Source organism: Salmo trutta, chromosome 21, assembly GCF_901001165.1.
Source record: "Salmo trutta chromosome 21, fSalTru1.1, whole genome shotgun sequence".
Classification (NCBI taxonomy): Eukaryota; Metazoa; Chordata; class Actinopteri; order Salmoniformes; family Salmonidae; genus Salmo; species Salmo trutta.
The window spans coordinates 42,844,839-42,870,344 of NC_042977.1; the positions used below are offsets into that span (position 1 = coordinate 42,844,839).

The 25,506-nt window shown below is 45.3% G+C and overlaps 1 protein-coding gene across 1 annotated transcript in view; it reads left to right on the forward strand.

The window, feature by feature from the left end:
• LOC115157489 (sodium/potassium-transporting ATPase subunit alpha-2) overlaps positions 1-25,506 on the forward strand; it is a 37,305-nt gene that overhangs the window by 5,521 nt on the left and 6,278 nt on the right. The window contains exons 4-14 of the mRNA XM_029705788.1: positions 126-329; positions 12,882-12,995; positions 13,655-13,789; positions 13,976-14,093; positions 14,236-14,504; positions 15,752-15,950; positions 16,332-16,441; positions 16,941-17,075; positions 17,307-17,386; positions 23,089-23,198; positions 23,451-23,626. Coding sequence (XP_029561648.1) covers positions 126-329; positions 12,882-12,995; positions 13,655-13,789; positions 13,976-14,093; positions 14,236-14,504; positions 15,752-15,950; positions 16,332-16,441; positions 16,941-17,075; positions 17,307-17,386; positions 23,089-23,198; positions 23,451-23,626 — 1,650 coding nt within the window. The remainder of the gene's footprint in view (positions 1-125; positions 330-12,881; positions 12,996-13,654; positions 13,790-13,975; positions 14,094-14,235; positions 14,505-15,751; positions 15,951-16,331; positions 16,442-16,940; positions 17,076-17,306; positions 17,387-23,088; positions 23,199-23,450; positions 23,627-25,506) is intronic.

A 25,506-nucleotide genomic window follows, 5' to 3' on the forward strand; every position in this document is an offset into this window, starting at 1 on the left:
GGTGCTTCTATCACAAAGGGCAACTACAAATAAAAAACCTGATTCTGTTGTTGTGAATTGTACTGTCTCCGTAGTGATGGTGTGTCTATTGACTTATTCCTTGACGGACGGTACTTGTGTTCCAGGGTCTGACCAATGCCAAGGCTCTGGAGGTGCTGGCCAGGGAGGGGCCCAACGTGTTGACTCCTCCTCCCACCACCCCAGAGTGGGTGAAGTTCTGCCGTCAGCTGTTCGGGGGTTTCTCCTTGCTCCTCTGGATCGGTGCCATCCTCTGCTTCCTGGCCTACAGTATCCAGGTGGCCACAGAGGACGAGCCAGCCAATGACAACGTAAGAACCACCACAAGGCTAGACGACATAACATCTGTTCACTACACGATAACACTCCAGTCCTTTGCACAGCCATGGCCCTTTGATCCCATTCGGTGGCTATCAATCACTCCAGATTCCCTACAGTATAGCAGTCTATACACTACAACCCTTCTTTACGTCTAACATGGTCTATCAGCCAGACTATTGTACGTTATATGTTCATGTTACATTTGTCAGATCTGTGTGTGAGGCCAGATCTGTGTTTGCTCTGGTCTTTTGTAATGGGACTGAGTAACAAGGAGATGGCACGATATGGCAAAAACAGACTGGCACTCAGGCTATATAGTCACAGACTGGCACTCAGGTTATATAGTCACAGACTGGCACTCAGGCTATATAGTCACAGACTGGCACTCAGGTTATATAGTCACAGACTGGCACTCAGGCTATATAGTCACAGACTGGCACTCAGGTTATATAGTCACAGACTGGCACTCAGGTTATATAGTCACAGACTGGCACTCAGGCTATATAGTCACAGACTGGCACTCAGGCTATATAGTCACAGACTGGCACTCAGGTTATATAGTCATAGACTGGCACTCAGGCTATATAGTCACAGACTGGCACTCAGGCTATATAGTCACAGACTGGCACTCAGGCTATATAGTCACAGACTGGCACTCAGGCTATATAGTCACAGACTGGCACTCAGGTTATATAGTCACAGACTGGCACTCAGGTTATATAGTCACAGACTGACACTCAGGCTATATAGTCACAGACTGGCACTCAGGCAATATAGTCACAGACTGGCACTCAGGTAATATAGTCACAGACTTGCACTCAGGTTATATAGTCATAGACTGGCACTCAGGCTATATAGTCACAGACTGGCACTCAGGCTATATAGTCACAGACTGGCACTCAGGCTATATAGTCACAGACTGGCACTCAGGCAATATAGTCACAGACTGGCACTCAGGCTATATGGTCACAGACTGGCACTCAGGTTATATAGTCACAGACTGGCACTCAGGTTATATAGTCACAGACTGGCACTCAGGTTATATAGTAACAGACTGGCACTCAGGTTATATAGTCACAGACTGGCACTCAGGTTATATAGTCACAGACTGGCACTCAGGTTATTTAGTCACAGACTGGCACTCAGGCTATATAGTCACAGACTGGCACTCAGGCTATATAGTCACAGACTGGCACTCAGGTTATATAGTCACAGACTGGCACTCAGGCTATATAGTCACAGACTGGCACTCAGGCTATATAGTCACAGACTGGCACTCAGGCTATATAGTCACAGACTGGCACTCAGGCTATATAGTCACAGACTGGCACTCAGGTTATATAGTCACAGACTGGCACTCAGGCTATATAGTCCCGGACTGGCACTCAGGTTATATAGTCCCAGACTGGCACTCAGGTTATATAGTCACAGACTGGCACTCAGGTTATATAGTCACAGACTGGCACTCAGGCTATATAGTCACAGACTGGCACTCAGGTTATATAGTCACAGACTGGCACTCAGGCTATATAGTCACAGACTGGCACTCAGGTTATATAGTCACAGACTGGCACTCAGGCTATATAGTCACAGACTGGCACTCAGGCTATATAGTCACAGACTGGCACTCAGGTTATATAGTCACAGACTGGCACTCAGGTTATATAGTCACAGTACCGTTATTAGCGAACACTGTCTATTGTAATCAGTGCACACCTGACTGCAAACATATTACATGCTACGTACTATAAACAACCATCGTCATCATCAACATAAACTTCACTTCACAGACTAATATGTTGATATTATGTCATATACTGTTCAGTGCAAAGCCAATAACCTATACATAAAAAAATGTGCACGCATGACTGCAAATCGCTTTGGATTAGGGTTGTAAACTACGTTACTAGAATCTTTTGACGTTTACCAGTAAACTACCAGAATTTTGGTAATTTTCACGTTTTTAAGTTTTATTTTATCAGATGACATCTAGTGGTATTTTGGGGTACTTCAGATTATTACAGGTATCTGTAATTATCTTTATTTATTTTATTTATTTTATTTCACCTTTATTTAACCAGGTAGGCAAGTTGAGAACAAGTTCTCATTTACAATTGCGCCCTGGCCAAGATAAAGCAAAGCAGTTCGACAACATACAAAAACACAGAGTTACACATGGAGTAAAAAAACAAACAATCAATGATGCAGTAGAAAAAAATAAGACTATATACAATGTGAGCAAATGATGTGAGATAAGGGAGGTAAAGGCAAAAAAAGGCCATGGTGGCAAAGTAAATAAAGTATAGCAAGTAAAACACTAGAATGGTAGATTTGTAGTTTGAAGAAAGTTCAAAGTTAAAATATAAATAATATGTAATATGGTGCAAAGGAGCAAAATAAATAAAATAAATAAATACAGTAGGGGAAGAGGTAGTAGTTTGGCCTAAATTATAGATGGGCTATGTACAGGTGCAGTGATCTGGGAGCTGCTCTGATAGCTGGTGCTTAAAGCTAGTGAGGGCGATAAGTGTTTCCAGTTTCAGAGATTTTTGTAGTTCGTTCCAGTCATTGGCAGCAGAGAACTGGAAGGAGAGACGACCAAAGGAGGAGTTGGCATTAGGGGTGACCAGAGAGATATACCTGCTGGAGCGCGTGCTACAGGTGGGTGCTGCTATGGTGACCAGTGAGCGGAGATAAGGTGGGACTTTACCTAGCAGGGTCTTGTAGATGACCTGGAGCCAATGTGTTTGGCGACAATTATGAAGCGAAGGCCAGCCAACGAGAGCGTACAGGTCGCAGTGGTGGGTAGTATATGGGGCTTTGGTGACAAAACGGATGGCACTGTGATAGACTGCATCCAGCTTGTTGAGTAGGGTATTGGAGGCTATTTTGTAAATGACATCGCCGAAGTCGAGGATTGGTAGGATGGTCAGTTTTACGAGTGTATGTTTGGCAGCATGAGTGAAGGATGCTTTGTTGTGAAATAGGAAGCCAATTCTAGATGTAACTTTGGATTGGAGATGATTGATGTGAATCTGGAAGGAGAGTTTACAGTCTAACCAGACACCTAGGTATTTGTAGTTGTCCACAAATTCTAAGTTTGAACCGTCCAGAGAAGTGATGCTGGACAGGCGGGCAGGTGCAGGCAGCGATCGGTTGAAGAGCATGCATTTAGTTTTACTTGTGTTTAGGAGCAGTTGGAGACCACGGAAGGAGAGTTGAATGGCATTGAAGCTCGTCTGGAGGGTTGTTAACACAGTGTCCAAAGAAGGGCCAGAAGTATACAGAATGGTGTCGTCTGCGTAGAGGTGGATCCAAGATTCACCAGCAGCAAGAGCGACATCATTGATGTATACAGAGAAAAGAGTTGGCCCAAGAATTGAACCCTGTGGTACCCCCATAGAGACTGCCAGAGGTCCGGACAGTAGACCTTCCGATTTGACACACTGAACTCTGTCAGAGAAGTAGTTGGTGAACCAGGCGACGCAAGGTCAATGAATACGGCAGCACAGTATTGTTTCTTATCGATGGTGGTTACGATGTCGTTTAGGACCTTGAGCGTGGCTGAGGTGCACCCATGACCAGCTCTGAAACCAGATTGCATAGCGGAGAGGGTGGGATTCGAGATGGTCGGTAATCTGTTTGTTGACTTGGCTTTCGAAGACCTTAGAAAGGCAGGGTAGGATGGATATAGGTCTGTAGTAATTTGGGTCAAGAGTGTCACCTCCTTTGAAGAGGGGGATGACAGCAGCTGCTTTCCAATCTATGGGAATCTCAGACGACACGAAAGAGAGGTTGAACAGGCTAGTAATAGGGGTTGCAATAATTTCGGCAGATAATTTTAGAAAGAAAGGGTCCAGATTGTCAAGCCCAGCTGATTTGTAGGGTCCAGATTTTGCAGCTCTTTCAGAACATCAGCTGAATGGATTTGGGAGAAGGAGAAATGGGGGAGGCTTGGGCGAGTAGCTGTGGGGGGTGCAGTGCTGTTGAATGCAGTGGGGGTAGTTAGGTGGAAAGCATGGCCAGCCGTAGAAAAATGCTTATTGAAATTCTCAATTATAGTGGGCTTATCGGTGGTGACAGAGTTTCCTATCCTCAGTGCAGTGGGCAGTTGGGAGGAGGTGTTCTTATTCTCCATGGACTTTACAATGTCCCAGAACTTTTTAGAGTTTGAGTTGCAGGAAGCAAATTTCTGTTTGATAAAGCTAGCCTTGGCGTTTCTAACTGCCTGTGTGTATTGGTTTCTGACCTCCCTGAAAAGTTGCATATCGCGGGGGCAGTTCGATGCTAATGCAGAACGCCACAGGATATTTTTGTGTTGGTTAAGGGCAGTCAGGTCTGGGGAGAACCAAGGGCTATATCTGTTCCTGGTTCTAAATTTCTTGAAAGGGGCATGCTTATTTAAGATGGTGAGGAAGGCATTTAAAAAAAATAACCAGGCATCCTCTACTGACGGGATGAGGTCAATATCCTTCCAGGATACCAGGGCCAGGTCGATTAGAAAGGCTTGCTCGTTGAAATGTTTCAGGGAGCGTTTGACAGTGATGAGTGGAGGTCGTTTGACCGCTGACCCATTACGGGTGCAGGCAATGAGGCAGTGATCGCTGAGATCTTGGTTGAAAACAGCAGAGGTGTATTTAGAGGGCACGTTGGTTAGGATGATATCTATGAGGGTGCCAGTGTTTGCGGCTTTGGGGTTGTACCTGGTGGGTTCATTAATAATTTGTGTGAGATTGAGGGCATAAAGCTTGGATTGTAGGATGGCTGGGGTGTTAAGCATGTCCCAGTTTAGGTCACCTAGTAGCACGAGCTCTGAAGATAGATGGGGGGCAATCAGTTCACATATGGTGTCCAGAGCACAGCTAGGGGCCGAGGGGGGTCTATAGCAGGCGGCAACGGTGAGAGACTTGTTTTTGGAGAGGTGGATTTTTAAAAGTAGAAGTTCAAATTGTTTGGGTACAGACCTGGATAGCAGGACAGAACTCTGCAGGCTATCTCTGCAGTAGATTGCAACACCGCCCCCTTTGGTCGTTCTATCTTGTCTGAAAACGTTGTAGTTAGGGATGAAGATTTCAGAGTTTTTGGTGGACTTCCTAAGCCAAGATTCAGACACAGCTAGGACATCCGGGTTGGCAGAGTGTGCTAAAGCAGTGAATAAAACAAACTTAGGTAGGAGGCTTCTAATGTTAACATGCATGAAACCAAGGTTATTACGGTTACAGAAGTCATCAAAAGAGAGCGCCTGGGGAGTAGGAGTGGAGCCAGGCACTGCAGGGCCTGGATTCACCTCTACATCCCCAGAGGAGCAGAGAAGAATAAGTATGAGGGTACGGCTAAAAGCTATAAGAATTGGTCGTCTGTGACGTCCAGAATAGAGAGAAAAAGGAGCAGGTTTCTGGGGGCGATAAAATAGCTTCAAGATATAATGTACAGACAAAGGTATGGTGGGATGTGAGTACAGAGGAGGTAAACCTAGGCATTTAGTGATTATGAGAGAGATATTGTCTCTAGAAACATCATTGAAACCTGAAGATGTCATAGCATGTGTGGGTGGAGGAACTGAGAGGTTGGATAAGGTATAATGAGCAGGGCTAGAGGCTCTACAGTGAAATAAGCCAATAAACACTAACCAGAACAGCAATGGACATTGCATATTGACATTAAGGAGAGGCATGCTTAGCCGAGTGATCAAAGGCTCCAGTGAGATTCAGACAGCTAGCCGGGCCAAAGGTAGCAAGCTGGTGGAAGATGGAGGGAGGTCTGTTTTTAGCCACCTCGTGCATTTCCGTCTGTGGGTTAGTGGGGCTCCGTGTGGAAGGGGGGACCTGTCCAAGTTGGCAAAATAGTTATAGTGGCCCAAGAAAAGTGTCCGATAGACCTATTCAGATCGCAGCCGATAAGACAGCTATAACGATTAGCCGGCCGCAGATGGGCGATCAGGTTACGTCGCGACGGAGGGGCCAGTTGGATAACTCCCTCGGGCAGATAACGTCGGTGGTCCAGTCGTGAAGACCCGATGGGGCTCCGCATCGACAGTAAAAAGGGTCAGGATAGGTGATTGTAGCCCAGGAGACACTTCAGCTGGCTAGCTCAGGAAAAGCCCACGAGTGGCTGACGGAACTCTTCAGCTGGCTAGCTCCGTAATAATGTGTGTTAATTCCGTGACCGACGTTGCCAATAGTCACTCAGGTAGCAGCTATCTCTGTCGCTCTGTGTGGCCGTTTCACATGTCAAATATAAAAAAGAATACTTGGAAGATAATAACCTTTGTCTGCTCATCCTATTTTCTCTCTCTCTACCTGCCCCTCTCTCTCTCTCTCTACCTCCCCCCTCTCTCTCTACCTCCCCCTCTCTCTCTCTACCTCCCCCTCTCTCTCTCTCTCTACCTTCCCCCCTCTCTCTCTCTCTCTCTCTACCTCCCCCACTCTCTCTCTCTCTCTACCTCCCCCCCTCTCTCTCTCTACCTCCCCCTTTCTCTCTCTCTACCTCCCCCCTCTTTCTCTCTCTCTCTACCTCCCCCACTCTCTCTCTCTCTCTCTCTACCTCCCTCTCTCTCTCTCTCTCTGTCTCTCTCTCTCTACCTCCCCCCCTCTCTCTCTCAACCTCCCCCACTCTCTCTCTACCTCCCCCTCTCTCTCTCTCTACCTCACTCTCTCTCTCTCTCTCACAAATCTTGCTGCGGTGATGGCACACTGTGGTATTTCACCCAGTAGCTATGGGAGTTTATCAAAATTGGTTTGTTTTCGAAGTCTTTGTGGATCTGTGTAATCTGAGGGAAATATGTGTCTCTAATATGGTCATACATTGGGCAGGAGGTTAGGATGTGCAGCTCAGTTTCCACCTCATTTTGTGAGCAGTGTGCACATAGCCTGTCTTCTCTTGAGAGCCAGGTCTGCTTACGGTGACCTTTCTCAATAGCAAGGCTATGCTCACTGAGTCTGTAGATAGTCAAAGCTTTCCTTAAGTTTGGGTCAGTCTCAGTGGTCAGGTATTCTGCCACTGTGTACTCTCTGTTTATGGCCAAATAGCATCCTAGTTTGCTCTGTTTTTAAGTAAATTCTTTCCAATGTGCCAAGTTATTGTCTTTTTGCTTTCTGATGATTTGGTTGGGTCAAATTGTGTTGCTGTCTTGGGGCTCTGTGGGGTCTGTTTGTGTTTGTGAACATCATTAGGTCCAGCTTGCTTAGGGGACTCTTCTCCGGTTCATATCTCTGTAGGTGATGGCTTTGATATGGAATGTTTGGGAATTGCATCCTTTTAGATGGTTGAAGAATTTAACTGCTCTTTTCTGGCTTTTGATAATTAGTGGGTATCGGCCTAATTCTGCTCTGCATGCATTATTTGTTGTTTTACGTTGTACACAGGATATTTTTGCAGAAATCTGCATGCAGTCTCTTTTTGGTGTTTGTCATATTTTGTGAATTCTTGGTTGGTGAGCGGACTCCAGAACTCCAGAGACTCCATAAAAGGCAATGGTTTCTTTAACTGATTCAAGTATTTTTAGCCAGATCCTAATTGGTATGTAGAATTTTCTGTTCCTTTTGATGGCATAGAAGGCCCCTCTTGCCTTGTCTCTCAGATCGTTCACAGCTGTGTGGAAGTTACCCGTGGCACTGATGTTTAGGCCGAGGTATGTATAGTTTTTTGTGTGCTCTAGGGCAACGGTGTCTAGATGGAATTTATATTTGTGGTTCTGGCAACGGGACCTTTTTTGGAACATCATTATTTTATCCTTACTGAGATTTACTGTCAGGGCCCAGGTCTGACAGAATCTGTGCAGAAGTTACAGGTGCTGCTGCAGGCCCTCCAGGATTGGGGACAGAAGCACCAGATCATCAGCAAACAGTAGATATTTGACTTCAGATTCTAGTAGGGTGAGGCCAGTTGCTGCATACTATTCTAGTGCCCTCGCCAATTCGCTGATATATATGTTGAAGAGGGTGGGGCTTAAGCTGCATCCCTGTCTCACCCCACGGCCCTGTGGGAAGAAATGTGTGTGTTTTTTGCCAATTTAACTGCACACTTGTTGTTTGTGTACATGGATTTTATAATGTTGTATGTTGTTCTCCCGACACCACTTTCCATCAATTTGTATAGCAGACCCTCATGCCAAATTGAGTCAAAAGCTTTTTTGAAATCAACAAAGCATGAGAAGACTTTGCCTTTGTTTTGGTTTGTTTGTTTGCCAAATAGGGTGAATACGTGGTCTGTCGTACAATAATTTTCTATAAAGCCAATTTGACATTTGCTCAGTACATTGTTTTCCCTGAGTAAATGTACGAGTGTGCTGTTAATGATAATGCAGAGGATTTTCCCACGGTTGCTGTTGATGCATATCCCACAGTATATGTTGCGGTCAAATTTATCTCCACTTTTGTGGATTGGGGTGATCAGACCTTGTTTCCAAACATTGGCGAAGATGCCAGAGCCAAGGATGATTTAAAGAGTTTAAGTATTGCCAATTGGAATTTGTGGTCTGTATATTTTATCATTTCATTGAGGATACCATCAACACCATAGGCCTTTTTAAATTGGAGGTTTTGTATTTTGTCCTGTAGTTCATTCAATTTAATTGGAGAATCCAGTGGTTTCTGGTAGTCTTTAATAGTTGATTCTAAGATTTGTATTTGATCATGTATATGTTTTTGCTGTTTGTTCTTTGTTATAGAGCCAAACAGATTGGAGGAGTGGTTTACCCACACATCCCCGTTTTGGATAGATAATTCTTCGTGTTGTTGTTTTTCTCAGAAGTGGTTAGAGTCTATGGATTCTTCAATTTCATTGAGCTGATTTCTGACGTGCTGTTCCTTCTTTTTCCATTGTGTATTTCTGTATTGTTTTAGGGATTCACCATAGTGAAGGCGTAGACTCAGATTTACTGGGTCCCTATGTTTTTGGTTGGATAGGTTTCTCAATTTCTTTCTTCGGTTTTTGCATTCTTCATCAAACCATTTGTCATTGTTGTTAATTTTCTTCAGATTTATGTTTGACATTTTTAGATTTGACAGGGAAGTTAAGAGGTCAAATATACTGTTTAGGTTTTCTACTGCCAAGATTACACCTTCACTATTACAGTGGAACGTTTTGTCCAGGAAGTTGTCTAAAAGGGATTTAATGTGTTGTTGGCTAATAGTTTTTTGGTAATTTTCCACAATACTTTCCTTCCATCTATAGCATTTCTTAATATTATTCAGCTGCTTTGATTTGATGCCTCATGATTGAGTATTGCTCTGTTCAAGTAGACTGTGATTTTCTGTGATCTGATAGGGGTGTCAGTGGGCTGCCTGTGAATGCTCTGAGAGACTCTGGGTTGAGGTCAGTGATAGTAGTCTACAGTACTACTGCCAAGAGATAAGTGTACCTACCGTAGGAGTCCCCTCGAAGCCTACCATTGACTATGTACATACCCAGCGTGCGACAGAGCTGCAGGAGTTGTGACCCGTTTTTTGTTGGTTATGTTGTCGTAGTTGTGCCTAGGTGGGCATATGGTGGTGGTAATGCTTTCACCTCCAGATAGGTGTCTGTCCCTTTGTGTGCTGAGGGTGTCTGGTTCTTGTCCAGTTCTGGCATTTAGATCGCCGCAGTCTAGGACATGTCCCTGGGCCTGGAAATGATTGATTTCCCCCTCCAGGGTGGAGAAGCTGCCTTCATTAAAGTATGGGGATTCTAGTGGGGGAATAATTGTAGGTAGCACACAGGAGGACATATTTCTCTGTTAAGATAATTTCCTTTTGAATTTCTAACCAAATGTAAAATGTTCCTGTTTTGATTAATTTAATAGAGTGAGTTAGATCTGCTCTATACCAAATGAGCATACCCCCTGAGTCCCTTCCCTGTTTCACACCTGGTAGTTTGGTTAATCGTACTACCAGCTCTCTGTAACCTAGAGGGCAGCCAGTGGGTCCATCTCCTCTATACCATGTTTCTTGTAGGATGACAATGTCTGTGTTTCTGATTTCTTTGGTGAAGTCCAGGTTCCTGCTCTTAGGCCAAAGGCAGATGACCTCAGGCCTTGGATATTCCAGGATGAGATAGTGAAGGCTTTGTGTTCCATAAAGTGTCCAATGTTGTTAGTCGTGTCATTTGTTCTCAGACCAATAAGTGAGGGCAGAGCCTGCTGAGCATCTGGTACATGCCATTGGCCTTGGCTAGTGTAAGAGTGGGGGATGGGCCTGTTTGCCTGCTCATAGCCTGGGCTTATATGTGACTTCCATGTTGAGGCCCACTTTGCCGGGGTGGGGGGCATTGGGTGGGCAGGAGGGGCATAGGTCTGATCTGAGGGAGCCTAAATGGGGTGTGGTTGACTTGGGGAGATGTTGATTGGTTGGGGTGGGGGTGTGGATGTGGCTGGTGGTGCTGTGGTCTGGATGTACCTCCTCTCAGCGTGGGTCCTTTATGTGTAGGTCTGGGGGGGGGGGGGGGGAGGTCTGGGAGAGTGTCTCGCTGGTCTGGGCGGTGTGTCTATTGATCTGTTACTCCTGTGTGAGGTGTTGGGGCTGTGGTTGAGGGCGATGTCCCTTAGTGTCCGGGCGAAGGTGGGCACTGTTGCCTTGTATAGGTGGACCTGATCATAAAGGCTGTTCAAGTCCAGGGTGGAGTGGTGGGCCAGGTAAACATTTGGTTTTGAGGCACAGTCATGGGAAATACTTGTGTTTACCCGCAGGGTGGAGATAACCACGTGCGTTGGGGAAAGTAGAAGAAGATTTTTCAATCACTCCCTTGAGTGATGTGGCCACACTTTCCTGCTGTGTTCTCAGGTCGTTTTTGCCTGTGTGTATTATTATGTGTTTGGGTGACCCTAGTTGGTCCTCAGACAGAAGGTCTAGGGCGTGCTGGGTGTTTGGACACCAGAGTTTAGACACTGTGTGTTTGGGAAAAAGTTTATTTTCTTGTATATATTTCCCGTTTGAGTCCATAAGGTGTACAATCTGTGGCTTGTATATGTCCTCTGTGGGTGTGGGGAGGGGTTTCAGAAGGGCTATCAGGGTGGCTGACAGGGGGGTGCTCAGAGGGGGTGGTATCCCCTTGGCTTGGAGTTCTTCATTTGTCTGTCCTGCTGTGATGTCGACATGGTCAGGGTCTGGGGTGGACTGTTCTACTGTGGTGTCAAGACATTGGTTGGGGGCTGAGGTGGGCTGTTCTGCTAGCTTCTCTGTGGGGGTGGCCACCTCTCTAATGGGTTGTTCTCTGTCACACACCACCCTCCTCACCTTCTCCTCCAGCAGTCTGATCCTCTCCACCACCCCCCTCACCCTCTCCTCCAGCAGTCTGATCCTCTCCACCACCCCCTCACCCTCTCCTCCAGCAGTCTGATCCTCTCCTCCATCCCCCTCACCCTCTCCTCCAGCAGTCTGATCCTCTCCACCACCCCCCTCACCCTCTCCTCCAGCAGTCTGATCCTCTCCTCCATCCCCCTCACTCTCTCCTCCAGCAGTCTGATCCTCTCCACCACCCCCCTCACTCTCTCCTCCAGCAGTCTGATCCTCTCCTCCATCCCCCTCACCCTCTCCTCCAGCAGTCTGATCCTCTCCTCCATCCCCCTCACCCTCTCCTCCAGCAGTCTGATCCTCTCCACCACCCCCCTCACTCTCTCCTCCAGCAGTCTGATCCTCTCCACCACCCCCCTCACTCTCTCCTCCAGCAGTCTGATCCTCTCCTCCATCCCCCTCTCCCTCTCCTCCAGCAGTCTGATCCTCTCCTCCATCCCCCTCACCCTCTCCTCCAGCAGTCTGATCCTCTCCACCACCCCCCTCACCCTCTCCTCCAGCAGTCTGATCCTCTCCACCACCCCCCTCACCCTCTCCTCCAGCAGTCTGATCCTCTCCACCACCCCCCTCACCTTCTCCTCCAGCAGTCTGATCCTGTCCTGTTGATGTCGTCTTACCACAATCCAGAGTGCAGATATGTCTCTCTCTAGTTCCAGCTGTCATCAGGGCAAAGGGTGGCTACTTTGAAGAATCGAAAAATATATTTATATTGATTTGTTTAACACTTTTTTGGTTACTACATGATTCCATGTGTTTTATGTGTCATATTTTTGATGTCTTCACTATTATTCTAAAATAAAGAAAAACCCTTGAATGAGTAGCTGTGTCCAAACTTTTGATTGGTACGGTACTATAGTCAAAGCTTTCCTTAAGTTTGGGTCAGTCACAGTGGTCAGGTATTCTGCCTCTGTGTATTCTCTGTTTAGGGCCAAATAGCATTCTAGTTTGCTCTGTTTTTTTGTTAATTTTTTCCAATGTGTCAAGTAATTATCTTTTTTTTTTTTCAAACGATTTGGGTCTAACTCTCTCTCTCTTTCTCTAATTGTCTCTCTCTCTCTCTCCCCCTCTCTCTTTCAATTAAATAAAATTCAAAGGGCTTTATTGGCATGGGAAACATGTTTACATTGCCAAAGGAAGTGAAATGTTTCTCTCTCTCTCTCTCTCTCTCTCTCTCTCTCTCTCTCTCTCTCTCTCTCTCTTTGTCTCTCTCTCTCATTGTGTCTCTCTCTGTCTCTCTCTCTCACTCTCTTTCCCTCCCTCCCTTTCCCATAATAGTTGTACCTGGGTGTGGTCTTGTCAGCTGTGGTCATCATAACTGGCTGTTTCTCCTACTACCAAGAGGCCAAGAGCTCCCGCATCATGGACTCCTTCAAGAACATGGTTCCTCAGGTGAGCTGAGACTGCACAGTGTACGTGTGATTCCCAAATGGCACCCTATTTCCTTTATAGTGCACTACTTTTGATCAGGGTCCAGGGCCCTATTTCCTTTATAGTGCACTACTTTTGACCAGGACCCAGGGTGCTGGTTAGAGGTAATGCACTATATAGTGTGTAGGGTGCAATTTGGGACGCCGACAGTTCGTAAAGGCTATAACAGTTCGTAAAGGCTATAACACTTGTATAGTCTTAGATTTAGACTCATTTTCTGTAATATAATAACAATATATGCCATTTAGCAGACGTTTTTATCCAAAGCGACTTACAGTTGCTTGTGCATACAATTCATGTATGGGTGGTCCTGGGAATTGAATCCTCTATGCTGGCGTTATAAGTACCAAGCTCTACTAACTGAGCTTCAGAGGACCATTTTCTTTCCTTTGAGTGCCTCGAGTGGGCCTTACACTGACTTGATAAGCATAATAAGCTTACCCAACATAACACAGCTAATAATTTGAGCCAACTTTGGATTTGCCAATGAATGTTTGCCAAAAAACGTTTAATTCTCTTGTTTCATCCTCCCCTTTGTCTTTTTCTTTCATCCCTCCTCTCGATTATCCATCCCTCCATCCCTCCATCCCTCCATCCCTCCATCCCTCCATCCCTGGCAGCAAGCCCTAGTGATCAGGGAAGGAGAGAAGATGACGATCAATGCAGAGCTAGTGGTGAGGGGAGACCTGGTGGAGATCAAAGGGGGAGACAGAATCCCTGCCGACCTCCGAGTCGTCTCAGCCGCGGGCTGCAAGGTAAGGAGAGGGGAGGGGAGTGGAAGGGAGGGGAAGAGAGGAGATTAGAGGGGAGGGGAGGGGAGGAGGAGAGGGAAGGAGAGGAGAGGAGGAGATGGGAGGGAGTCCAAGAAGGCTGGATCATATAGTTGCTCTCTTTCTCTCTTTCTCTCTTTCTCGATAACTTTTTTCTGTCTGTGTGTGAAGGTGGATAACTCCTCTCTGACTGGAGAATCAGAGCCTCAGACACGCACACCGGAGTTCACCCATGAGAACCCCCTGGAGACTCGAAACATCGCCTTCTTCTCAACCAACTGTGTGGAGGGTCAGTAGGACAAATCCTTTCCTGTCTTTTTATTCCTTTATTTTGTATTTAACCTTTATTTATATAGGAAGTCCCATTGAAGTCAGAAGACATGTTTTACAAGGGAGACCTGACCTGACTCCCCCATCACTCCCTCCCTCAGGTACAGCCCATGGTGTAGTAGTAGGGACTGGAGACCATACAGTGATGGGTCGTATTGCCACCCTGGCCTCTGGGCTGGAGACGGGCCAGACTCCCATCAATATGGAGATTGAACACTTCATTCAACTGATCACGGCCGTGGCTGTATTCCTGGGGGTCAGCTTTTTCATCCTGGCCATCATCCTGGGGTATACCTGGCTGGAGGCCGTCATCTTCCTCATTGGCATCATCGTCGCCAACGTCCCCGAGGGCCTGCTGGCCACAGTCACTGTGAGTTAAGCCTTGTATGTCCGAGCCAGAATGACCCATAGTGCAGGAGCCCATCTCCTGTACACCCCTGGACAGGATGCTAGTCTGTCAAAGTGACCGTCACTGTGAGTCTGACTGTTATATGGGCCACATCATTTTTTAAATAAGGAGTGGGGAAGTCCTTCTCCTTACATATGTTTTATTTATTGGATAGGACAGAGAGGTGGAGAGGGATCTCACCATCTACGCTATGGAGCTCCGTTTGCGTCGCGTTGCAAAAAAATTCAGCTGCACAAAAGTACATAGAACTACGTACAGAACTACGTACAGAACTACGCACAGAACTACGTACAGAACTACGTACAGAACTACGTACAGAACTACGCAAACAAAGATCCGTCGGATCCATTGAGGATCCATTGCATAGACTGTGTGGAGCCCTTAAGATCAGTGGGGCAGATTCAAACCCAAACTCTCTCTCTCTCTCCATCATCCATCCATCTCTCTCTCTCTCTCTCTCTCTCTCTCTCTCTCTCTCTCTCTCTCTCCATCCATCTCTCGTCTCCATCCATCCATCCATCCATCCATCCATCTCTCTCTCTCTCTCTCTCTCTCTCTCTCTCTCTCTCTCTCTCTCTCTTTTTCCATCCATCTCTCCATCCATCCACCTCTCTCCCTCCATCCATCTGTCTCTCCATCATCTCTCTCTCTCTTCATCCATCCCTTCTCCATCCATCTCTCTCTCTTCATACATCTCTCCATTCATCCATCTATCTCTCCCTCTCTCTCTCCATCCATCCATGTCTCCATCCATCTCTCTTTCTCCATCCATCCATCTCTTTCTCTCATCCATCTCTCTCTCCATCCATCTCTCTCTCTCTCTCTCTTCATACATCTCTCCATCCATCCATCTCTCCCTCTCTCTCTCCATCCATCTCTCTCTCTCTCTCCATCAATCGATGTCTCCATCCATCTCTCTTTCTCCATCCATCCATCTCTTTCTCCATTCATCCATCTCTCCATCCATCTCTCTCTCTCTCTCTCCGTACATCTCTCCATCCATCTCTCTCTCTCTCTCTGTCTCTCTCTCTCTCATCCATACATCTCTCCATCCACCTCTCTCTGTCTCTCTCTCTCTCCATCCATCCATCCATCCATCCATCCATCCATCTCTCTCTCTCTCTCTCTCTCTCCATCCATCCATCCATCCATCCAACCCCCCCCCCCCCCCCCCCCGCCCCCCCCCCCCCCCCCCCCCTCTCTCTCAGGTATGTCTCACCCTCACTGCCAAGCGTATGGCCAAGAAGAACTGCCTGGTCAAGAATCTGGAGGCTGTGGAGACCCTGGGTTCTACATCCACCATCTGTTCCGACAAGACAGGCACCCTGACCCAGAACCGCATGACCGTGGCCCACATGTGGTTCGACAACATGATCCATGAGGCCGACACTACGGAGGACCAGTCTGGTGAGACCACCCACAGACATCATCTGTCTTTTCTACACTCAACCAGACACATTGAATTAGCGGACTACTCTGCTCTGAAAAATTAGCTGAATTATAATATGAATGCTGATACTGATAGAGCTAATTCACATTGACACAGTGCATCATTCCTCTAAGTCTAGGGTTGCAAAATGACCAGGTTTTCCAGGAATCCCAGTTGGAAGATTCCCAGAATCAGGATGAAAAACACAGGAAATCTGGGAATCCTTCAACCGGGAATTTCTTGAAAACCTGGGAATTTGGGGAAAGTAACCAGAATTTTGCAACCCTAGCTCAGTCACATTGATACAGTACACCCTCCCTCTGTAAAGTCTAATGCTTCTCATGTGTTCTCTCTCTCAGGTGCTACCTTTGATAAGAGCTCGGCTACATGGCATGCTCTGTCCCGTGTTGCTGGACTCTGTAACCGTGCTGAGTTCAAAGCTGGGCAGGAAAACTTCCCCATTCTGAAGGTAGGGAATGTTCACATAGAGTTGACTAGATGGCACATAAAACATGCTTTGTAGCAAGGGTGTGCTCTATCCAACTCTATGAAGGCCCAGTTTAAACCTATACCCATGTGACTAAACATAATTTAGCCACACCCACTGTCTGCATTCCAAATGGCGCTTATTTAGTGCACTTAATAGGAAATAGTGTAGCTCAGTTGGTAGAGTATTTGTGCTTGGAACGCCAGGGTTGTGAGTTTGTTTCCCACGAGGGACCAGTAAAACAAATATGAAAATGTATACATTCACTACTGTAAGTTGCTCTGGATTAAAGCGTCTGCTTAAAAAAAAAAAACATTTTGGGGAAGCAGACATTGAATCGAATAAAATCCCTTCATTACTGCTACAATAACAGCAGAGTTCCGTACTGAAAGTACTGACAACATTTTCCCAGTCAGCAACCCATTCTGACAATGTGAATAGACTGTCTCCTCCTGACTGTTTGATGCTGTGTGTTTCTTAGAGGGACACTGCGGGCGATGCGTCGGAATCTGCTCTGTTGAAATGTATTGAGCTCTCCTGTGGGTGTGTCCGCTCCATGAGAGAAAGAAACGCCAAAATGGGAGAGATACCCTTCAACTCGACCAACAAGTACCAGGTATATAATTACCCCCTACAACCATTTACTACACAAACATATACATCAACGAAACAACTGCAGAAACCAAAATGAATTTAATTGTTGTAAAAAAAAAACACCTACAGAACTATCCAAGTCCTTTGAACCACCAAATATGTAATGACAGCAAAGATAAAAAGTTGAAAATGTAAAAACCACTTCCCACTAATATATACTCTTATCTTCTACCATCTCTCTCTCCTTTTAAAGCTATCCATTCATGAACAAGAGGACAATGAAAATGGCCACCTACTCGTTATGAAGGGAGCACCTGAAAGAATATTGGACAGGTATTTATTTACATCAAACCTGACCAACCAATGTGTCTCTCAATGTGTAGATACCAAACAGTTGGATAGAGATATTTGGATATAGTACTCAATGGTGCTGCGAATGCTGTCAAAGAAACCATTATGCCAAAGATACATAGAGTTGCCCTCTATCCAACTCTATGGTAGATACATATTTTATTTGTCACGCGCGCTGAATACAACCTTACAGTGATCAGCATGGCAGATCATACAGCGCCTTCAGAAAGTATTCATACCCCTTGACTTTTTCCACATTTTGTTGTGTTACGGCCTGAATATAAAATGGATTAAATTAAGATTATGTGTCATTGGTCTACACAGAATACCTCATAATGGAATTACACCGAAATAAATATAAATGCAACATGCAACAATTTCAAAGATTTTTCTGAGTTACAGTTCATATAAGTAAATCAGTCAATTTAAATGAATTCATTAGGTCCTAATCTATGGATTTCACATGACTGGGAATATAGATATTTATCTGTTGGTCACAGATACAGTACCTTAAAAAAACAGTAGGGGCATGGATCAGAAACCCAGTCAGTATCTGGTGTGACCACCATTTGTCTCATGCAGCGCAAAACATCTCCTTCGCATTGACTTGATCAGGCTGTTGATTGTGGCCTGTGGAATGTTGTCCCAATCCTCTTCAATGGCTGTGCGAAGTTGCTGGATATTGGTGGGAACTGGAACACGCTGTCGTATTGTGTTCATTGTCTGTTGCTTATGCCTGCCCATACCATAACCCCACCGCCACCATGAGGCACCCTGTTCACATTGCTGACATCAGCAAATTACACGACGCACATGCTGTCTGCCATCTGTCCGGTACAGTTGAAACTGGGATTCATCCGTGAATAGCACACTTCTCCAGTCTGCCAGTTGCCATCAAAGGAGAGCATCCCACTGAAGTCGGTTACAACGGCGAATTGCAGTCAGGTCAAGGCCCTGGTGAGAATGACAACCACGTGGATGATCTTCCCTGAGACGGTTTCTGACAGTTTGTACAGAAATTCTTCAGTTGGCAAATGCACAGTGTCATCAGCTGTCCGGGTGGCTGGTCTCAGATGATCCCGCAGGTGAAGAAGCCAGATGTGGAGGTCCTGGGCTGATGTGGTTATATGTGGTTTGCGGTTGTGAGGCTGGTTAGATGTACTGCCAAGTTCTCTAAAACAATGTTGGAGGCGGCTTATGGTAGAAAAATGAACATTCAATTATCTGCCAATTGTACGCTCCATAAAAACGTATATATCTGTGGCATTGTGTTGTGTGACAAAACTGCACATTTTAGACTGTCCTTTTTTTGCCCCCAGCACAAGGTGCACCTGTGTAATGATCATGCTATTTAATTAGCTTCTGATATGCCACACCTGTCAGGTGGATAGATTATCTTGGAAAAGGAGAATTGCTCACTAAAACGGATGTAAACACATTTGTGCACAACATTTGAAAGAAATAAGCTTGTTGTGCTTACGGAAAATTTCTGGGATCTTTTATTTCAGCTCATGAAGCATGGGACCAACACTTTACATGTTACGTTTACATTTCTGTTCAATGTATGCTTTTAGAAATGTTTACAAATTAATACTAAATGAAAAGCTGAAACATCTTGAGTCAATAAGTATTCAACCCCTTTGTTATGGCAAGCCTAAATAAGTTCAGGAGTAAAAATGTGCTTAATAAATTGCGTGGACTCACTCTGTGTGCAATAATAGTGTTTAACATGATTTTTGAATGACTACCTCTGTACCCCACACATACAATTATCTGTAAGGTCCCGCAGTCGAGCAGTGAATTTCAAACACAGATTCAACTACAAAGACAAGGGAGGTTTTCCATTGTCTCGTAAAGAAGGCCACCTATTGGTAGATGGATAAAACAAAAAAAAGCAAACATTTAATATCCCTTTGAGTATGGTGAAGTTATTAATGACACTTTGGATGGTGTATCAATGCACCCAGTCACTACAAAGATACATGCGTCCTTCCAAACTCAGTTGCCGGAGAGGAAGGAAACCGCTCAGGGATTTCAGCATGAGGCCAATTGTGTCGTTAAAACAGTTAAAGACTTTAATGGCTGTCATATGAGAAAACGGAGGATGGATCCACAACATTGTAGTTACTCCACAATACTAACCTAACTAACAGAGAAGGAAGCCTATACAGAATAAAAAATATTCCAAAACATGCATCCTGTTTGCAATAAGGCACTGAAGTAAAACTGCAAAAAATGTGGCAAAGAAATTAACTTTATGTCCTGAATACAAAGCATTATGTTTGGGGCAAATCCAACACATCACTGAGTACCACTCTTCATATTGTCAAGCATGGTGGTGGCTGCATCATGTTATGGGTGTGCTTGTCATCGACAATGAATAGGGAGTTTTTTTAGGATAAAAAGAAAAGGAATGGAGCTAAGCACAGTCAAAATCCTAGAGGAAAACCTGGTTCAGTGTCACGTCCTGGCCAGTATAAGGGTTAATTGGTATTGTAGTTTGGTCAGGACGTGGCAGAGGGTATTTGTTTTATGTGGTTAGGGGTGGTGTTTTTCTAAAAAGGGCATTTTGATTTAAGTATTCCGGGGTTTTTGGGCACTGTTCCTTGTTTACGTATTTCTATGTTGATCTAGTTAGTTGTATGTCTATGTTTGGTTAATTGGGGTGGACTTCCAATTGAAGGCAGCTGTGTGGTGTTGCCTTTGATTGGAAGTCCTATATTAGTTGGGTGTGTTTGTCTGTTTAATTGTGGGAGATTGTTTCTTGTTTTGCCGAGTGAGCCTTTCAAGACTGTTTCGTTGTTCGTTTCGTTTTGTTGTTTTGGTGTGTTCATTCTGAGTTAATAAATGTCAAGATGAGCGGACACATACCTGCTGCGTTGTGGTCCTCCGTTTCCAACGACAACCGTGACAGAATCTCCCACCATTCCAGGACCAAGCAGCAGAGGAAGGAGCAGAGGAATTTTGATTTGGACAATCGGGAGAGATGGACTTGGGAGGAGATCTTGGGGGGAGAAGGCTCCTACACTTGGGAGGAGATCCAATCAGGAAAAGATCGCCTTCCATGGGGACAGGTGGTAAGAGAGAGAGAGGAAAGGCGAAAGGCTGGTATGGACCGGGAACGTTTCCGAGGGACACGACTGGCGTTGAAGCACGAGAGGCACCCCCAATATTTTTTGGGGGGGGGGCACACGGGTAGTTTGGCTAGGCCTAGGAAGAGCCGGAAGCCAGCTACCCGTGGTTTTATGGAGGAGCGTATGAGGTGGAGAGCGCCATGTTTCGCTGAGGAGCGCACTATCTCACCCATATGCACGCACAGTCCGGTGCGCGTTATTCCAGCCCCTCGCAGGTGCTGTGCTAGAGCGGGCATCCAGCCTGGTAGGAGGATGCCTGCGCAGCGCATCTGGTCGCCGGTACGCCTCTGAGGACCAGGCTACCCAACTCCCGCTCTACGCACGGCTACCATCAGGCCCCTGCACAGCCCAGTCCGCCCTGTACAAGCACCCCGCTCGTGCAGGGCTACTAGTTCCATCCAGCCAGGATGGGTTGTGCAGGAGGTAAGATCAAGACCGCCTGTGCGCCTCCATAGCCCTGGGTTTCCAGCTCCTGTCTCTCGTGCGGACCCGGAAGTGCGTCAGCCCAGTCCGACTCGTCCTGTTCCCCCTCCCCGCACTAGCCTGGAGGTGCGTGTTCCCAATCTGGTACGTCCAGTACCAGCACCACGCACCAGGCTTCAAGTGCGTCATCCCAGTCCGACGTCGCTAGAACTGCCCGTCAGTCAAGAGTCGCCCGAACTGCCCGTCAGTCAAGAGTCGCCCGAACTGCCCGTCAGTCAAGAGTCGCCTGAACTGCCCGTCAGTCAAGAGTCGCCCGAACTGCCCGTCAGTCAAGAGTCGCCCGAACTGCCCGTCAGTCAAGAGTCGCCGGAGCCGCCCGTCAGTCAAGAGTCGCCGGAGCCGCCCGTCAGTGAGGAATCGCCGGAGCCGCCCGTCAGTGAAGAGTCGCCAGAGCCACCCACTAGTCAGGAGCTGCCAGAGCCGGCCAGACTGCCCCGAGCTGCCAGAGTGGCCAGACTGCCCCGAGCTGCCAGAGTGGCCAGACTGCCCCGAGCTGCCAGAGTGGCCAGACTGCCCCGAGCTGCCAGAGTGGCCAGACTGCCCCGAGCTGCCAGAGCTGCCAGACTGCCCCGAGCTGCCAGACTGCCCCGAGCTGCCAGACTGCCCCGAGCTGCCAGAGTGGCCCGACTGCCTGGAACGGCCAGAACCGGAGCCACCTCCAGATATAGGTGGGTTGGGGAGGGGGGGGGTGTAGCACAGTGCCGTCGTTGACGGCAGCCACCCTCCCTTCCCTCCCTTTAGTAGGGGGGAATTTTTGTTTTGTTGTTTGGGGTTGTTGTTTTTTTTAAGGTGCTTCCGGGGTTAGCACCTTTGAGGGGGGGTACTGTCACGTCCTGGCCAGTATAAGGGTTAATTGGTATTGTAGTTTGGTCAGGACGGGGCAGAGGGTATTTGTTTTGTGGTTAGGGGTGGTGTTTTTCTAAAAAGGGCATTTTGATTTAAGTATTCCGGGGTTTTTGGGCACTGTTCCTTGTTTACGTATTCCTATGTTGATCTAGTTAGTTGTATGTCTATGTTTGGTTAATTGGGGTGGACTTCCAATTGAAGGCAGCTGTGTGGTGTTGCCTTTGATTGGAAGTCCTATATTAGTTGGGTGTGTTTGTCTGTTTAATTGTGGGAGATTGTTTCTTGTTTTGCCGAGTGAGCCTTTCAAGACTGTTTCGTTGTTCGTTTTGTTGTTTTGGTGTGTTCATTCTGAGTTAATAAATGTCAAGATGAGCGTACACATACCTGCTGCGTTTTGGTCCTCCATTTCCAACGACAACCGTGACATTCAGTCTGCTTTCCAACAGGCCCTGGGAGACAAATTCACCTTTCAGCAGGACAAAAACCTAAAACACATGGCCAAATATATATTGTAGTTGCTAACCAAGATGACATTGAATGTTCCTGAGTGGCTTAGTTACAGTTTTGACTTAAATCGGCTTGAAAATCTATGACAAGACTTTAAAATGGCTGTCTAGCAATGATCAACAACCAACTTGACAGAACCTGAATATTTTCTTTTTATAGTAATGTGCAAATATTGTACAATCCAGGCATGCAAAGCTCTTAGATTGTAATCACTGCCTAAGGTGATTCTAACATATTTTGACACAGGTGTTTGAATATTTATGTAAATGATATCTTTCTGTATTTCATTTTCATACAATTTGCTAACATTTCTAAAAACATGTTTTGACTTTGTCATTATGGGGTATTGTGTTTAGATGGGAAAGAAAAAAATGAATTGAATCCATTTTGAATTCAAGCTGTAACACAACAACATGTGGAATAAGTAAACTGGAATTAATACTTTCTGAAGGGACTGTATCTCACAGATTTATTTTTATACCTTTATTTAACTAGGCAAGTCAGTTAAGAACAAATTGTTATTTACAATGACAGCCTAGGAACAGTGGGTTATCTGCCTTGTTCAGGGGCAGAACGACAGATTTGTACCTTGTCAGCTCGGGGATTCAAACTTGCAACCTTTTGGTTACTAGTCCAACGCTCTAACCACTGGGCTACGCTGCCGCCCCTTTGACAGCAACAGGTGAATAATAACCGCTATTGTGCGTCTCTCAGGTGCAGCACCATCTTGATCCACGGCCAGGAGGTTCCAATGGACGCCAACTGGAACGAAGCTTTCCAGAGTGCCTACATGGAGCTGGGAGGGCTGGGAGAGAGAGTTCTGGGTACGTACACTACAGCACACAGGTTGAGTCCCAAATGGCAATGTGTTTGCTATATCCGGACCACACATGCCACCTGGCTATTATCTGTGCCTTTCCTCTTCACGTCCCATCTCCTGATCTGTTCCTTACATCTGTACCATCATAAACACTCAATAAAATACAAAAGAGCATCAGAACCTTGATCTCCTTCCACCCCAAAATTACAAAAATAAAAGAGTTCCTGTCTGTCTGTTGTGTTTCTCTCTCCATCAGGGTTCTGCCACTTGCCCCTGTCTCCGGCCCAGTTCCCTCGGGGCTTCTCCTTTGACTGTGAGGAAGTCAACTTCCCTATAAAAGGGCTGTGTTTCGTTGGTCTAATGTCCATGATCGACCCTCCTCGCGCCGCCGTCCCCGACGCTGTGGGGAAATGCCGCTCCGCAGGGATTAAGGTGAGTGGCACAATAAACCAACCAACAAACCATTCAACCAACCACCTAATCAATAAACCAACCAACAAATCACCTAACAATCACCTAATCAATAAACAAACCAACAAACCATTCAACCAATCACCTAATCAATAAACCAACCAACAAACCATTCAACCGACCACCTAATCAATAAACCAACCAACAACCAACTAATCAATAAACCAACCAACAAACCATTCAACCAACCAAGCACCTAATAAATAAACCAACCAACAAACCATTCAACCAACCACCTAATCAATAAACCAACCAACAAACCATTCAACCGACCACCTAATCAATAAACCAAGCAACAACCAACTAATCAATAAACAAACCAATAAACCATTCAACCAATCACCTAATCAATAAACCAACCAACAAACCATTCAACCAACCACCTAATAAATAAACCAACCAACAAACCATTCAACCAACCACCTAATCAATAAACCAACCAACAAACCATCCAACCAACCACCTAATCAATAAACCAACCAACAAACCATTCAACCAATCAGCTAATCAATAAACCAACCAACAAACCATTCAACCAATCACCTTATCAATAAACCAACCAACAAACCATTCAACCAACCACCTAATCAATAAACCAACCAACAAACCATTCAACCAATCAGCTAATCAATAAACCAACCAACAAACCATTCAACCAATCACCTTATCAATAAACCAACCAACAAACCATTCAACCAACCACCTAATCAATAAACCAACCAACAACCAACCACCTAATCAATGAATGAATGAATCAATCAACTAACCAACTAATCAATTAATCAACCAACCAACTAATCAATTAATCAACCAACAACAAACTAATTAATCAATTCACCAACCAACCAATCAACCAACCAACCAATAAATAAATCCACCAACTACCTAATCAATTAATTAATCAACCAACCAACTAACTATTCAATTCATCAACCAAACAACCAACCAACCAACCAACTAACTAATCAATGAATCAACCAACCAACCAACTAACTAATCAATGAATCAACCAACCAACCAACTAACTAATCAATGAATCAACCAACCAACCAACTAACTAATCAATTAATCAACCAACCAACCAACTAACTAATCAATAAATAAACCAATCAACACATCAATTAAACAACCAACCAACTAACTATTCAATTAATCAATCAATCAATCAATCAACCAACGAATAAATACATTAATCAACCAACCAACTAACTAACTAATCAATTAATCAACCAACCAACCAACTAACTAATCCATTAATCAACCAACCAACCAATCAATCAATTAACCAATCCAACAATCACAAAAGAATGTACATTTCCCAAATTCCCAGGTTTTCCAGAAATCATGGATGGAAGATTCTTGGAATCAGGAGGTTTGTAATTAGGAAATTCGGGAATCCTCCAACTGGAGTTTCTGGAAAACCTGGGCATTTTGAGAGTTACTAGAGTAAAATGAAAATAGAAATAACATACTACATATATATATATATATATATATATATATATATATATATATATATATATATATATATATATTTATATATATATATCATCTCCTGGAAGTCTATAAATGAGCAAAATAAGGAACAAGCAGAAGTACAGTTCATGTGGTGACAGGTATAGATGACATATGATGTGTTTATAGTTGTGATGATGTTTATGATTCTCTATGCTGTCAGGTCGTCACGGTGACAGGTATAGATGACAGGATGTGTTTATAGTTGTGATGATGTTTATGATTCTCTATGCCGTCAGGTCGTCACGGTGACAGGTATAGATGACATATGATGTGTTTATAGTTGTGATGATGTTTATGATTCTCTATGCCGTCAGGTCGTCACG